The 17,572-nt window shown below is 45.0% G+C and overlaps 1 protein-coding gene across 3 annotated transcripts in view; it reads left to right on the top strand.

Annotated features, from left to right (window-relative positions):
* The window catches only part of LOC138563754 (beta-1,3-galactosyltransferase 5-like), a 185,743-nt gene that overhangs the window by 99,921 nt on the left and 68,250 nt on the right, over window positions 1–17,572 (top strand). For all 3 annotated transcript variants that reach the window (XM_069642861.1, XM_069642860.1, XM_069642859.1), the window contains one exon: window positions 853–1,464. In XM_069642861.1, the coding sequence (XP_069498962.1) occupies window positions 853–1,464 (612 nt within the window). The remainder of the gene's footprint in view (window positions 1–852; window positions 1,465–17,572) is intronic.

Raw genomic sequence — 17,572 nt, 5'->3', positions numbered from 1 at the left:
TACTAATAATAATATGATGATGATTTGGTACGAACATTGTAACACAAAGAACAAAACAGAGTGCACAACCCCCCTTGCAAGGCTGCAGTATTTGAGATCCATTCCTTTTCCAGGAAACAATCTATGGAACAGACATCTGGCAGATATTGTGCTTGCCTGGACAGCGAATGTGCTACCATATCTATCAAACTTTGAACAGAAATGTCTGAGTCCGGTGGATTGAAATCAATTGAGGATCTCCATATGTGGTACCGAAATTGTATGAAATATATGCAGAAGATCAACAAATCAAATTGAAATGATATATCTGTAGCTTGAAAAACCACTTTCATTTTTAAAAACATTAGTAGTCAGTTCTGAGCTCCTATATCAACTAAAATTCCTGTTCCGTGTATCATAAGTGGCATTTGGTGAAGTGCTATTCACTGATGTGCACCAGCAGCAGAGGTGGGTGACTTTGCCACACATTTTCCTTTGATAATGCAAGTTCTCAGAGGTGCCTGGCATTATTGGGGGCTCAGAGCCTACTACAAATATCACCGTGATTTGATCCAAGAATGAAATGGCCATCATGCTTGTGGCTAGGAAAGAGTTAGTTTATTTAGACTGTGAATGCCTACAGACTCAGTGAATGTATGTGTGTGTGCACACCTTTGTGTGTATGTGTTGCCTGTAACTTATACTTTTCATTTACCTATTTATTAGTCATTTACAACACTTCTCACCCAAAGGTTATTCAGAGATGCATTTTGAACACTTAGGCAATTCATAGAAATTAGAACTGTGGAGACCTTGGGTTTTCTTTGTGATCTACCAGTCAGATTGATTGCTGTGTGTTTCTTTTTCCTGCAGGAAAGTATTATAGCATGAACAAAACGTCCAGGATCCTGCTCGGAGTGGCTCTGACCCTGTTCATAGTCATAAACCTCTGGCTGGTGTCAATCAATAGCAAGATATTTTGCCCCTCTTCAAGCCACATCATTCGCCAGAAACCACAGGTTACGCCAAGACCTGTGGTTCCAAAAAAACACTCTGTCATACTCACCTCTGACAATAACACCTACCACCTGAACCTCGCGCAGCATGAGGTGGAGTTCCCGTTCTTACAGAGCTACATATGTACCCTCTTGGAGAACAGCTTGGGTCACTGCCGCTCTCCTGGGGATGCACCACTGCTTCTCTTGGCCATGAAGTCCCACCCAGCATCGGGCAACAGGAGGGCAGCCCTGCGTCAGACCTGGGCAGCAGAAGGAGAGATTTCAGGCTACCAGATCAAGCGGCTTTTCTTGTTGGCTACTGTCCCTAGTCTGGGGCAGATGAACCTGCTAGAGGAAGAGATCAAGGAGTTCCAGGACATCCTGCAGTGGAACTTCACAGAAAGCCACCACAACTTGTCGCTGAAGGAGCGCTGCTTCTTAGACTGGCTACACAATAACTGCAAGGAGGCGGAGTTTATCTTTAAAGGTAAGGTACACATTATTTTTGCCACCTATATATTTATTCACACAAAACATGGCACACTGGTTTCTAATTTCTCTTTTTACTACATGCTCTCTAACTCTAGAATAACAAACACTGGGTGCTGTAATGTTCATTTTTAGAGTTGTTCTAGTGCTCCAACACAGAAATGCTAAGTATATATTTCAAAATGTAGCATCTCAACGTGTTACAATTTGGGGTACACGACCTGAAGCAGTGCCACCTTAAGGTTGAAATTACTATATTGGCTTTTTGGTTGTAGAATTGTTCATACATTTCTCCAGAAGTGATTTGGACAGATACTCTAAAGTGGAACCTCGCGGCACAAAAGAGGGCTCCATCTGATTAATTAGGCTTGATAGGGAGTGACTGTACAATAACATGTTTTTTTCTTTATTGTGATTTTGGCTATTATAAAAACCTTAAGCACATTTGAAATATTAAAATAAGCAATCAAGATATCAATCATACATAAAACATTTCTATCTGTTTATAAACTACTATACGAAGATATCTTTAAAAGGATACATCAAATTTAAACTACTAAACAACCCACTAATGAAATTCTCATTTAGAACAGGATTTAATTGCTATTTTTAGAGTTATTCACAGTTTAAAAATAGCTTTAGTGCCTCATTCCAAATGTAAGCAGTTGCTGCGATGACAATTGATTTGCCACTATATAGAGCACTCCAAAATTGATCAGTTTCAATGTGCTCGATCTGTTCTACGAAATTCATATAGCCCTTTAGATAGTGGATTTTTAGTGCCAAATAGATAGTTAATATGTGACTGCTTGTCTCGATCCTATACCCGCAGAGGCAACATAACTTTGGGAAGGGGAATGTTTTCCATGCCCCAGTGTACTCCAAAGTTGGAGGAAGATTCAAATGCAAGTATATTATAAATCGCCTTATTGCACAAGAGCGTGATTTAATTAGATACATTTGAGGTGTGTTTAGAGAAAAGCTTTGATGGGAATATTCATTGTATGTCTTTTTATCTGACAAATGTTGGATGCTCCAAGGACAGTTTCATAGGATATGTCAAAAATTGGCAAATAAGAAAGAGTTGTGTGCTCTAATTGATAAGTGAACATATCATTTTGGTCAGTAGAAAATTGCATGCCTATTAGTCTCAGTAGCTTATTCAAATCGATGCAAGATGAAGTTATCTTTAGATAAAGCAAAGTTCTTTGCGAGTACCATATTGACATAAGAGAGGCAAGTGCGCATTCCATTCTCGGTGCCTCCACTGGAACAGAGCTGGTAAGAACAAAGCCTTTTTTCACTCTATTTTGCCTAACTATGTAACGTGTCTATATGAAGGAGCAGAGAGACCATACATTAAACTTCGTATAATGCTGACACGATAAATTGTCAAAAGTCATTCAAGATCGTTACCCCCCCATGCTGCCAACATAGCAGTTCACCGCCAACCTTTTTCTCCAGATTTTTGGAGTGAAAAAAATCACCATAATACCAACTAGTGCGATTGAGTTTTATCAGAAATCCTAAATCAATGTAGTAATCCACCACTGCTAATTTTGTGTTGTTCAATTTCCATACAAAGGAGGGCTTTCTTTTTTTTTATTACCATGTAATTTATTTTTAGCAAAATTTGTCAAAGCCGCAATCGAACGTTGTAATCCTAAAGGGAGCCAGGTCAAATAAGATTGTATCATCTGCATAAGCTAGCCATGACACTAACTCACCATTAATGTATTGTGGAAAATTGTGGACAGCATTTGTGGTTTCTGGCATGTCAGCCACGTGCAAGTTAAACAGCAGGTGTGTGAGAACGCACCCCTGTTTAAGGCCTGGATTGGTATTAAAATCGTCAGTAATTTTACCCTCTTGACCCGGGTGTACAGTCACTGATGTGTTAGTATACAGGATTTTAACTGGAAAACAAAAGATTTATTTGGCTCAAATGGTCAATCAAACCAATCCATACTGACTTACCTGGTTTGATTGCAAGAACGAGATTGGACCCGAGACCTAGAACCATTTACTTTGTCAGCCTGGATCGCTGACTAAGACCAGACGGTCTGTAAGAGGATTCAATTCAACACTACAGCTAAATCAACGCCTAGTCTATAATACTGAATGAAAACCCTTATTGATATATCTTTATGTCCAGTTCATGCGTTCTGGATGACTACCCCTATATAACACCCCTCTCTTGGAATCCCCCTGACCCCACTGAGCCGAGAAGTAGTTCTGTTTTGCAAGTTAAAAGGTTTATTTGAGACTTTAAACAATATAGATATATATATCACACTTTATAATAAATTAATAATTGAATATCACACTTAATCTGATATGATAAAGATTAACAACGGAGAATCTGGCACTAGCACACTTCTTGATAATCACTAAGGAGTTGACATGAAATGGATAAGATAGCACACAGGTGAATAGGAACAAAAGAAGAAGGTGGTACAGAATGCTTTATGTAAGCTCAGGTGGATGCAATATTCAATGAATGCAGTACAGAAAATACTCAATATGATTTCAACCAAACAATGTAATCACTTTTCTCTGGCTATTCACTCCCCCCCTCTTTATGCAATGCAAGGAAATGGGAGGAAAGCACACAATTCTCAGAAATGCAATTCAAATGTAATTCAGTTCACCCAGCAACTTAGACTACAGAAGTTTAAAACGCAGGCAAAATGCTTTTATATGTGCTAGCAATGGATGAGAAATATGCTGGAAATGCTTTTAATTCCCTTTCAGAGGTTCAGGGTGAGTGATATCTAGTTAATATTAGCTCAGGCTCACTCTTGCAATGATTCAGGGATAGTTTTTATGAGGCAAACGATTTTCTGGCAAATGGAAGGCAAGCAGCTTCTGTTTTCACACGTGAAGAAATTTGCAAATCGCGGTAAAATTCGCGGATGCGTGTTCCGCGATTTCGGTAAAACTATAGGGGGTAGGAATGCGGTTCTAGGTTCGTAGGAAAGCCACGATTCTAAGCTTTCAGATGAAAGTTATTGCAAGTCTCTATCACAAACGGTCACGGAGATATGAGCGATTAAATAAAGGTTGTTTTTCAGATTTGAAATTTTAAAGTTCAAAAAGACAAGTGCAGCTTGCAACTAGAAAATGACAGGTGACAGCTTTGCAAATGACAGGTGACAGTTAGGAGACAGTTCTACTTAGATTAAGCCAGATTGAATTATATTATTTTAACTAGGAGATTGGTTCTGCACAGTTTTCTAGGTACTCACACTATATTCTTGAGTGAAATGGGCCTCGCCATGGATCTGGTCAGGTTTTAGACGGGACTCTGGTCTCTGCACTTCACAGTGATCTGGGTCTGCTCTCTCTCTGGATTCTGAAGATTGAGGGATTTAAAGTCTGGATCTTTCTGCACAGCTTTCTCTGGAGATTGATGGAGGTAAAGTATGGATTTTCCCGGCAGAGCTTCCAGCTGCAAATGGATTTGAAGGTCCCTATCTGTCCTGTCTGTCTGCTTTTATGTGTTTAGAATGTGGGTGTGTTCTAGCATCACTGACCCTACCTCTCTCTCAGCTTCTAATTGGTCAAACTTCCATTTCTCACTTGATTGGGGGAGCTAAGTTGTGTCAGAGTGATGTCATTTTACAGCCTTCAGAAAGTCCACTCCTCCTGTCAACTTGCACACAATCTATATTTGATAACAAAAGACATATTTGCACAGGTAAACATTGGTTTAAAATTACATGCACACATCACATATCACAGGAGATATACCCTGTCCAAACTTTGCTCTTCCTGGGGGCTTGCATTCAGAAATGGCACATATTTCGCTTTTTAACTGATTTTGCAATTCCGGACATTGACCCAAATTTACACACATGTGCGCAAGGAGTATGGACATTAGTTGATGAAGTGTCAGATTTTTCACATGCACACATTTTGAGTAATATCCTCTTTTCTGCTAAAACCCCCCTGAACATACCACCGGGTCCTAGCACATCTTAAAATGTGGGCAGAAAAATCACAAGAATTATGGTATCATTTATAAAATTTTCACATGTCCGCTCTATGAGTTATTCATCTTTTTAGAGTTATGTTCTGGCCACAAAGGGGTGTGGTTTTCCTCCAGCACAAGGTTGAATTTCTGGTTTTTCCAGTTCTGCCAAGCCAGCTTGCTCTCACAGGCAGTGCCCCTCCCCTTTGCTTCAGGAGGAAGCTCCATTTACGACTGCCGTCAATAAAACCTTTGCCTGAGTCAGGACAGGGCTTTGTTCAATTTCCTGCAGAGCCCAGGTAATTCAATCAGGGAAGTGTCATATCCCTTTTGGTGTGAGCAGCAAAAGGGCAGCTAGGCCTGGGAACACAGCTGTGACTCAAGTTTCACTCCTGATGGGGGTAGTTGCCAGGCAGAATTCAGTTCCTTAAGCCAGGTTTCAGATAAAATGTCACTTTTTGTTTCCCAGTTTAAGTCAAGACAATTTTTTTACATATGCAGCTAGAATGCTGATTCTAAGTTCAAAACTATGACATTTAAACAATTGCAACCTATGTGACACTCAAAGTAGGTCACTCATTTCTCTTAAACCTTGAGATTTTTAATGTCTTTCAGTCCAAATTTACTTAAACTGCTGAAATCCCCAGCTCAGCCAGTCTTGTTATAAACCTTCAAGTCACTTCAGAATATAACTTTACATTGGATCCACCTCTCAGTAAGTCTTTCTTTGGCATGTTTTGGGTTCATTGATTCAGTTTTCTACAAAAAGTAAAATCTGGTGTTGTTTTAAAACGCCGGCTTTTGGATAGTGGTGAGTACTGGTACTGCACCCCTTTTTGGGATTTAAGAAAATGAATTCCCAACAGTTATGGGTTTGCTATTGGCAATCAGCATTGCCATTCCCAATGGTTTCAGACTACTGTGTGGGTAGTCCAATGGTGGTTTTAGGCAGTGTCCTTCTGTGCCCATAACATCGGCAAAAATGAGTGGCAGCCTATTCTTCATGCATTTCCCTGTGCATTTTCTGGGAAGCTCTGGCCATCATGATGTTTTCCATGTCAGTACTGCACAGTTTTGAGGTATGGCTCGGATGCATGGGTAAATACATCCCACAAGCCCCCCTCTTGCGATGGCCATTCTATTTCACGAATGGGACTCGCAAGACCTGGGATGTTTCCTCATCTTCTTCCAATAGATGGCACAGTTCAGCATCTTTTCCTCCATCCGGTACTGATCGATCGGTTCTCCTCGCCGGTCCTGATGGGAAGATTGGGCGGTACCCCGGGCCCGTTGCGTCTCTGCTCGCGGTCTCCGGATCGTCCTCCTTGGTCATTCTCCATGGTTTCATCTCTCCTAGGATGATAAAGCAAAAGCGGCAATACCTACTCATAGACGTTTTTCCACCACTGTTGAGATAGTGGGGCAGCATATGCATTTGATCATAACAAAACATTACATTCTTATTTTGAAAAAAAAAACAGTATAACTAAGAGACAGTTTCATGCAAATCACAATATTTTAGAGACTAGATGTGGTATGTTTTATGGTTGGAACTGAATTAGTCTGAGACAGTGCCCGCTAGGATTCCAGAGGATTCCTCCAGTTGTTGCAGAGTGTGCCTGGGATGGCAACATTTCAACTGGTTTATGTGGACCCACTTGTCTTCCCCCGCTGCCAAAGGACCTTTGGGGATGTGGATTTTGTAGGCCACAGGAGAGATCTTGTCGATGATCTCAAAGGGTCCCTTCCATGTAGGCAAAAATTTGCGCTGCTTGGCCTGGTTCCTTTGGAAGTTGTATAGATAGACCCGGTCTCCCACCTGATATTCCTTCCTGGAAGTTTTCAGGTCATAATGGGTCTTCATGCTATCAGCTGATCTTTCTAGATTCCGCTGAGCATAAGCAAAAGCATGTTGAAGGTGTTTCCTTAAATTCTCCACATACTCATGAGTAGTGGAGGCATTTATCAGTGTCTGCTCTTGGGTCCTGTAGAGCAAATGCTGCAGAAGCACCATCTTGCGCCCAGTCATCAACTCAAATGGTGACATTTTGGTTGCAGATGAAGGGGTAGATCTGATGGCCATTAGGACCAGAGGTAATCGGATATCCCAACTTGGCCCAGAATCTGCCACAAACTTCTTTAATATGCTCACAATTGTCCGGTTATATCTCTCTACTGCCCCAGAAGAAGCTGGCCTGTAAGCAATGTGTAGCTTTCTCTTGACCCCCAGTATCTCCCACATCTTTGTCATTACTTCACTGGTGAAGTGGCTACCTCTGTCTGACTCAATCCTTTGAGGTAGACCAAAACGGGAAAAGATGTGGTTAATCATCAAGGCAGCTGCAGTTTCTGCCTTGCAATTTGGGGCTGGGAGACATTCCACCCACTTGGTAAACAAGCATGTCACAGTCAACATGTACTTATTCCCCCTAGCAGAGCGAATCATGGGGCCTACGAAGTCGATTTGTAAATCTGACCATGGCAGGGTCATCCCCCTCTTTTGGAGAGGCGCACGGTGCGTGAGGGATGATGGCTGAAATTGTGCACACACAAGACACCCCTTCAAGTATTGGTCAAGGTCCTGCCCCATGTGTGGCCAGTATGCAACCTCTCTTAAGATTTCCAATGTTGTGTGAAACCCCCTATGACCGGCGGTGGCCGCATCATGGGCGTGACCTAACATCAGGCTTCGGAATGAGGTAGGAACCACCCACTGATCGTGGCCAGCTTTGGATTTCCTTACCAGCAAACCGTCTTGGATCCGGAACATTTTTGGACATTTCATCAACACTCTTAGGTCCTCTTTCCCAATGTAATCGGTATCCGTCAGGGGAAAGTTCTCAGGGTCCTCAAGGTGCTGGTAAAACTTACCAATAATTGGATCCCCCTTCTGAGCGGTAATCAAATCAGCATCAGGGGTCTCCTTACTCCACTGTGCAATTGAAAGGTCGTTGTGAGCATTTGTCTGGGACCTAGTGATAGCAGTGACCTGGATTTCCCCCAACAGGGACTCAATCTCAATTAGATCCCCTTGGATGGCCCCGATTTTGGCCAGCTGATCAGCTAAGTCATTTCCAGTTTTGTCTGGTCCCTCTACTTTGGAATGACCCTTGATCTTTTTCCAATAGATGGTCATCTCATTCGAGGTGACCAGATCATCAATGTTTTGGATCAACTTCCCATGTTTCAAGGGTTTGTTGTTAGCACATAACATGCCTCTGGTTTTCCAATTAACCAGGTGCTCCACGAACCCGTTCCGTACATAATCTGAATCTGTGATTATGACCAGTTCGTGGAGTTGATGCTGGACAGCAGTGAGGATGGCCTGATGCACAGCCACCAATTCTGCCACCTGACTACTTCGGGGACCAATTTTGTATCCATCAGAGGGTTCTGGGGACTCATTCACCCATGCATTCCCTACGCCGGCCACCAGTTCTTTCTCCCCGTTGTTGTCAACATGGTAAGAGCATCCATCCACATAGACAGTGGGCATTCCCTCACACTTGTCCTCTTCAAAGACTTTGTGTGGGGAATTAAGGTATGCCTCCGTGTTGTCCTTTATTTTTAGACTTTCGTCCTCGAGACCGTTTTCTCTGGCACAATCATGTAAGTCAGCCAGACCTTGCGCGAGGGGACTCTTCTTGTTTTGGCCATATCTGACCTCCACAGGAAAGCCTTGCATTGACAGAATCCAGGAAGTAATTCGGGAATTACTCACATTTCCGGCTCGGATTCTGTCACTTTGGAGATATTGCAGAGGCTGGTGTGGAGTCTCCACTATGATGTGTTCCCCCTGGATAAACGGGCGGTAATTCTTCAATGCCCACACCGTCGCCAGGAGTGCCTTCTCACAATCGTTGAATTTCTCCTCCACAGAGGATAAAGTTTTGCTCGCATATGAGATTACTTTATTGACCTCGTCATGCTTTTGGTATAATACTGCCGTCAAGCACGTATTAGAGAACCCCGTCTCCAGGAAGAACTCCTTGTTTCTGACAGGATAAGCTAGGCAAGGCGCTTGTGAGAGGCTTCTTTTGAGTCGTCTTACTGCCTCGGATTGTTCTGGACCCCATTCCCACTTGACCCCCCCCTTCAGGAGATGAATCAGGGGTCTGGTGATCTCTGCGTAGCCCTCAATGAACTTCCTGCTGTAATTAGTCAGTCCAAGGAGGCTCCTTAGTTCTCGCAGAGTCTTGGGGTCTTTCAGTTTCTGAAGTGTTTCCACTTTCTTTTCCTGGGGACAGAGACCCTGAGGAGTAATCTCATGCCCCAAGAAATTAACACGGGTTCTACACCACTGTGCTTTCTGAAAGGAAGGTTTTGCTCCGGCGGCCCTCAACTGTGTCAGAACATAACGGATCTCCACTATGTGTTCCTCCACAGATGAACTTTTGATGAGGACATCATCTACATAAGCCAGGTTACCCCTCGCACCCAGGTCGGGCATGGCCTTATGTAGGAAAATGTTGAATTCATTGCCGGAGTTGAGGTATCCGAAGGGAGTCCGGGTCCATGTGTACTGCTGGCCCCCAAAGGTAAAAGCCAGTTTGTATTGGTCCTCCCTGCTGACAGGCACGGTCCAGTATCCATTGGTCAGGTCTATTGCAGTGAATACCTGTGACCCCTGGATCTGGGCCAGCCCTTGGTCAATGTAGGGCAGAGGCCATCGGGAAGTATGGACCCGTTTGTTGAGCTCCCTGAGGTCGGCGCAGAGTCTCCACTGGCCGTTTGGCTTCAATATTCCCAGCACCAGATTATTGAAGGTGCTGTGGACTGGACGGATTATACCCCGGGACTCAAGGTTCTTGATTATTTCAGTAAGGGACTCCATTGATGCGAGAGGCAAGTGATATTGCTTCACAAACACAGGAGTCATGCCAGGGTCCGTGGGGATTGTTGTTGTGTGGATGTCAGTGCGACCACAGTCATATGAGTCTACCGCAAAGAGATCTTGGAAATCCAAGAAAACTGGTTTCAACTTTTGCTTTTGTTCCAGAGTCACACAGGCATCTGTTAGGTTGACTCTCTCTTCCACCATCTTCCTGAAGCCTGGAAAGACTTCTGGTTTGGCTATTTCAGCAGCCTCCTCCAGCTGGGTGGAGAAGTCCCTGGTCAGAGTGCTGATTTGGACTGGAGGCTTCAGGTGGGAAAGGCAGCCCTCATGGACCTGGAAAATCACCTCATCCCTCCTGAAGTCACAAGTCACATCTTCCTTACCATAAGGGCAAGAAGTGTACGCCAGGAAGTTCCCCCCCCATGCCGGGTAAAAATCCTGTCTGGTGTTGTATTGTCATCACTGTCACTGTCAAAGCAGTCCTTGGGGATTGGCCCTTACAGTTCATTACCTAAGTCAATGGAAAAATGTCAGTCATCAACCGCCATTCCAATAATGGCGCCTGCGGCTAGTAATACTCTTTAAGTCGCTGTTATCCACCTCTATTGGAATGGTGTCATGTTCTATGTTGACTAATGGAGTTGGGTTTACCCCTAACCCTTGCTGTTGGAGAGAAGCATTTAGATGTATGTAAGCATCAGGGATTTGCAGATATTGTCCTCTTTTAACTTTCACTTCCAGGGAGAATTGTCGGGTCCTTTCTGGGATGGTGACTTCCTCTTTAATCTGAATTTCAACTGCATAAGGTAGCAATTGAGCTGACCTAAATGCTTTTTCTGGATCATCAAAGCCCATGGGATTATCCGCTAATCGGGACCAAGCTTTGAAGTTTATTAGGTCCAAACTAATGGCAAAGCGATTGAGAATGTCACTGCCTAAGTAAAAGGCGGCAGTGACGTCTCGCACAACCCAACAATTATGGACTATGCTCTTGTTGCCAATGGAGATTTTGAGCATACACCTGCTTGGCAGGAGATGTTTGGAATTAGGTGCTTCCAGGTCCATTTCCCATTTGTCTATCAGTTTGAAGGTGGGAATGGCTGGATCTTTTGGGAGTTGGCGGAACATGGCTTCGCTGATGAAGCTCTTACCGTTGCTCACACACACTCGAGCGAGAACAGAGTCCTTCCCCTCATTTAACTGAACAGGGATGAACAACTGCTCTCCAATTTGCTGAATATCAGCCAGGCTCTGAGCTGATTTCACATCTTTCTGGACTATAGGAGTGGGAGTTTCTGATTGTGGATTAGTAAAGAATTTCAGGGTGTTTCCTTCCAGTGTGGAATACCACCTTAAACTGGAAGGAAGGTTGATTTTCAGAAATAGAGAGGACCCCCCATCACCAGTCTGTTGTCCTACTGCTATTACTGTCACGTCTGGAATTTGGTTGTTCTGGAAGTGAAATTCTACTTGGTCAGATTTTTGTTCAACCATGTGGCAGGTGCCGTTTAAACTAACATGGTTGACACTCTGTTTTAATTTTATTGGTCGGCTAGTCTGGGTCCAGAGGACCTTGTTTACGCAATCTATTAAGGATGACAACCTCCTCAGGAGGTCATTCCCCAGTAAACAAGGGGTGCCCTCTGGAGTCACTACTATGACTGGGTGTTTTAACTTGTGTCGCCCGATCTTAATGTCCAAGTCTGCAGTCCCCTCAGTGGGAATTTCCTTCCCGTCAAAGTTCTGCAGTTGTCCAGGAAGAGAGGTGAGAGGAATTTGGTAATTCTCTCCCCTTCCTGCATTCAGTTCGTCAAAGGCCCTTCTGGACAGAAGGGTAGCTTGAGATCCAGTGTCCACCAGTGCCAAAATTGTACCCTGCCCCTGTACTTGTACCGGGGCATAATATCTTCCCTCCTTCTCCTCAAGGGGGCACAGATAATGTACATTTTTGGACAACTGGTGGGCTAATTTTCTGGTTTTGGACATGGCGAGAGAAGAGATTTGGGCAGAATTCTGTGGAGAGTCTTGGGAATCTGAAAGAACAAGTTGGCAACTGGAGATCAGAGCCATTGTGGGTTCCCCTGGCTCCGGTTCTGGGCTGCCCCCCCCTTTTTGGAGGCAGTCACCAGGATGGGTTTGAACCAGGGGATTTTCTTGCTGTTGGTTCTGGGATGAGATGGTGGGCGGCGGTAGCTCAGTCTCCCATCTCCCCAGTCTGGATTTGCATCCCTAGGGACCCATTTTTCTTTGGGAGGAGTTGCCCCATCTCTGAAGGAGAAGATCCTTTTCCCAGGATCCTCTGAGGATCCCTCTTCCTCAAATTGAAAGATCTGTACCTCCTCCTCAAACTGAGTCTGTTTGGGTCTTTTGTTTCTCCTACCACCCCTCTGCTCCTTAGGAGGCAGACTTTCAGGGGCAGGAGATTTTGTTTCCGGTTCCTGGGTTTCCAGGGGCTGTTTACAAGTGAGGAAGGAAGCTTCCTTCAAGGCTTTACACCCCCCTTCCCTTTGTGCCTCCTCCCTGGGAACCGGTGAGTTATCGGGGTGCTGCCCCGTCATTGTTCTGGAGCACCAGGTCCACAGTTGGGTGCGTTCTGCGCCGGCATGCCGATCTGAGGGTTCTGCTGAGCCCTCAGTATGTGACCCAGATCCCGCGCCATGTTTTGAACCTGGCGCTCTAACTGGGAAACCCGCTCAGGCTGATACGGGGCCCTGTTTTCTCCCCTAGGCTGATCCCGGGAAGGCTAGCTATCCCTTCTTTGGTAGTATCCCTGGTTGGGAAGATTTGGGTACCCCTCCACCCTTGGCCTCCCCTCTCCCGGATTCAGTGGTCTGGGCTCAGGGAATTGGGGAAAGAAGGATGGATGGTTTTGGGGCTGAAAGTTGGGTGGATACCTGGGGAAAAAGTTCTGCCCAGGATTTGGAGAATTTCTGCCCTCCTGTGGGAAGTTCGGAGGGAAGTACCCTGGGTTAGGTGCTTGGCTGGATCCCCCCCCCTTGGGCTGGAGGAGTCCACACATAACCCAGGATGGGTCGATTTCCCTTGTAACGGGGACTTACATAATCAGGAGAGCGAGGAACCCCATTTGTGGGGCTGCCTCCCTGGCTCCCTGTCTGTGACTGGCCCGAGGACCTTCTGGGCCTAGCATTATTAGGTGCAGGTAGGTTTTTAGGCCCCCCCATCTCCAAATCTAAAACGGGGGTGACCTTTACCTCTGCCACCTTGGCAGCAGCAGGGGTGCTGTTGGCTTTGGGGTTTTTCTGGGCATTACTTTTGCTATCTACCGGTTTCTGCACCTCATAGATCCGGGTAGCCTGTTCAATGACCCAGTCTAAAGATCTTTTCTCGTGAAAATCCCTCACGAGCTGGGTCATTATGTATTTGGGCAAGGCATGAAAAAATGTAATAATGAATTCTCTACTGTCTGTGCGCACCCTTCTGGTGGTCTGCGCAAAAGCACGTTTCAGTTCTTGCACAAATTCTTGTGGGGCCTGATCCTCCCCACATTGCAAATTGTAGGCTGCCTTGCGAGCCTCTTGAGGATTTCTGTGAACAGAAAAATGTTTCAAGATGGCCGCCTTATTGGTGGACCATCTTAAATGATTTTGGTCCTCCAGCCCCGCAAAGAAACTGGAGTATTCCGGGGAGAAGGTCCACTTTACATATTGAATACAGCTTTGGCTGTCTTTCAAATGGAAAGTCTCCATCATTTGCTCATAAGTGCTCCCAAACAGAATACTTAGCGTTCTTATGGTAAGGCGTGATGACGCTCCTGATCGCCTTAATCTGCTTTAAGGGGTCCTTAAGCAAGGCCCTTTTTGCCTTACTGGCCCTTTTGGTTTGGGTAACCCTGGTCCATTCATCTTCTGACTCAGAGGCACTGCTCCCAGAGGTTCCCGTCAGATCTTCCAGGTTTTCCCGGATTCTGCGAGCCTGGGAATGGCTGGCAGAATGTGGGGACCTGGTCTCCTGTTTCCTGTGGTGCTCAGAGGAGTCTTCAGATCCCTCCTTGCTGCCAGGATTTGATGGGTACCCCCCCTCTGACCTAACTGGGCAGAGGTTTTCAGGATGCCCTTAATGGGCCTACTCACCTGGGGTTCCCCATCAAATTGCACTGTGCTTGGGTGCCCATACCCGGATGCCCGCCCCTCCATTCCTGGGTGGTACTGGCCTATGAGCCCCATGCTTCTGGCTGGATAGTAATCTGCCATCCCTGTGCTCATGTGCGCCAGGGGACATGGGGGTGGCAGAGTCCAGGGACTGAGGGAGATAAAGGCCTCTGGTACTAGGGCTCCTGAGGTTATGCTCAGGAGTTTCCCTTTCCCAGCGAACCTGGTCTCCATCCGCCCCTGCTCCCTGTTGCAATGCAAGAGCCTGCATTTGTGCCTTCAGTTCCTCAGTTAAGGCCTTACTAGACTCTATCAGTCTCTCCTGCATCGCTACCTGTTGTTGGAGCCTATCATTGTGTTGACAGAGGGCCTCATTTTCCCTCTGTGCTTCCTGGTTGGTCCTGGAGAACTGGGCCAGTCTTTGCTGCAGGAGGTTTACCTCCTGAGTCCCATCCCTAATGGCCTGCTCCTTTCTTGCCAGAGCCTCTTCCACCCTTCTGGTGTGCTCTACCAAGTTCTGGTTTTCTTTTTGGAGGTCACCCAGCCCCTGGAGGGCCAGGTGATTTTCTTCAATTTTCTTTTTTAAGTGGCAGACTTCCTGGCCTAAAGTGTCTCTTTCCTGACTGAGAGCCTGCATCTGTGCTGCCAGGTCGTCCCTCTGCCGTTGGAAGGCACCAGCTTTCTGGCGCTCCTGATCAAACGCTGCCTGGGTATCCAGGTCTTTCAGAATCAGTTTATTGCTCTCTGCCTTCTCCCTATCTAGGTGGCTTTGCAGGATGACTACCTGCTCAGCACATACCCTATTGAAATCTAACTGTTGCTCCAGCTTTTTCTGGCTCTGCAGTAGGGAGTCCAAACCTTCTTGGTACTCCTTCTGCAAGGCCAGAAATCTGGTATCCTGGTCAGCCTTTTCCTGTTGCAGTATATCCCTGTCCTCTTTTATTTTAATGATATACTGCCTACTATCATTTTCTGACTCCTGGCTCCTCTGCAGCCTCTGCTCAGAAGAGTCCAGATCAGATTGGGCCTTCTGTAATGCCAGCAGTTGCCTACTCGCCAAATCTTGGCCTTCAGCACATTTGTCCTGCATGGCTCCCATATGTAAATATAAATATGCCGCTACCCTGGCAATCTTGTTGTGCTCATCCTTGGCCTTAGAGGATATATATAGTTCACTCAGGGCCACATGTAAGGGACCCTGATCTCTCCATATATCTGACCCTGTTTCCGTGACCTATTGCGTGATGGCCTGCAACCAGACTGTTCGGTCCTGGTGAGTCCACTCACCTCTCACAAATAACTTATGTAAGAAGTGCTCTGGCTATTTTCATGTCTACTAAGGTCGTCATTCTAGAGATTGGTCTCTGTCCTGACTTAGAAAAGTTTGTATTTTATTTTTGCAAAACAGACCTTTTCCTAAGAGCGTTCCTTTGAGGAGTGCTTTACAGCGTAACACAGCGTGGTGATCCGAACGGATATGTGTATCCGGTCAGCTGGCACGCTGTATTAATCTGCACAAATGGTAGATCTAACCCAAACGTCTGGCACGAGCCCCCAATTTGTAAGAGGATTCAATTCAACACTACAGCCAAGTCAATGCCTAGTCTGGGATACTGAATGGAAACCCTTAGTGATATATCTTTATGTCCAGTTCATGCGTTCTGGATGACTACCCCTATTTAACACCCCTCTCTTGGAATCGTCCTGACCCCACTGAGCCAAGAAGTAGTTCTGTTTTGCAAGTTAAAAGGTTTAATTGATAATTTAAACAATAGATATATATATCACACTTTAGAATAAATTAATAATTGAATAGCACACTTAATCTGATATGATAAAGATTAACAACGGAGAATCTGGCACTAGCACACCTCTTTATAATCGCTAAGGAGTTGACATGAAATGGATAAGGTAGCACACTGGTAAGTAGGGACAGAAGAATATGGATGCAATGTTGAATGAAAGGCAGTACAGAAAATACTCAATATGATTTCAACAAAACAATGTAATCACTTTTCTCTGGCAATCCACTCCCCCCCTTTATGCAATGCAAGGAAATGGAAGGAAGCACACAGTTCTCAGAAATGCAATCAAATGTGATTCAGTTCACCCCAGCAAGCTTGGACTACAGAAGTTTAAAAAACAGGCCCAAAATGCTTTTATATGTGCTGGCAATGAAGTGAAAAATATGCTAAAATGCTTTTAATTCCCTCTAGAGGTTTAGGGTGAGTGGTATATGCTTTGAATAAGTTCAGGATCACTTTAGCAATGCTCTATAATGGTTGTCAGGTTGCAAACGAATTTTTGCAACAGAAGGCAAGCAGCAGCAGATTTTTACACGTGGAGAAATTGGCAAATCGCGGTAAAATTCGCGAATGCGCCGGGCACGATTACAGAGGAACTACAAGGACTATCCCTATCGTTTTGGGGTCGTAGGACAGCCTAGGATCTCAGCTTCCAGATGAAAGTTACTGCAAGTCTCTAGGACAAACGGTCACAGAGATATGAGCGATTAAATAAAGGTCGTTTTTCAGATTTGAAATTTTAAAGTTCAAAAAGACAAGTGACAGCTAGCAAAATGACAAGGTACAACTTCTAGGAGACAGTTCTGGTTAGATTAAAATAGATTGAATTATGTTACTTTAACTAAGAGATTGGTTCTGCACAGTTCTACTATGTACTCACAATATATTTAGAAATATGCCTCGCCACGGATCTGGTCAGGTTTTGGACTGGACTCCGGTTCAGCTCTCTGGTTCTGCTAACAGCGGTCTGGGTCAGCTCTGCTCTGCCTCCGGTCTGGTCTGGGTCTCTGAAGGTGGATAGATTGAAATCTCTAGGTTGGCTCTCTGAAGGTTGATGGAGGTAAAGTATGGATTTTTCCGGCAGAGCGTCCCGCAGCAGATGGAAATGAATGTCCCTATCTGTCCTGTCTGTCAGCTTTTATCTGTTTTTAAAATGGGTGTGTGTGCAGCATCACTAGACCCTACCCCTCTCCACTTGCCATTGGCCAAGCTTTCATTTCTCCCCTGATTGGGGGAGCTAAGTTGTGTCAGAGTGATGTCATTTTACAGCCTGCAGAAAGTCCACTCCTCCTGTCAATTTGCACACAAATCTAGATTTGAACCAAATACATATTTGCAGAGGTACATATTGTTTTAAAATCATATGCACCCATCATGCATTA

The sequence above is a fragment of the Ambystoma mexicanum genome, chromosome 1p (assembly GCF_040938575.1).
Source record: "Ambystoma mexicanum isolate Mex_15411 chromosome 1p, UKY_AmexF1_1, whole genome shotgun sequence".
NCBI classification, from domain to species: domain Eukaryota; kingdom Metazoa; phylum Chordata; class Amphibia; order Caudata; family Ambystomatidae; genus Ambystoma; species Ambystoma mexicanum.
This window is presented reverse-complemented; position numbering and strand designations above follow the sequence as displayed.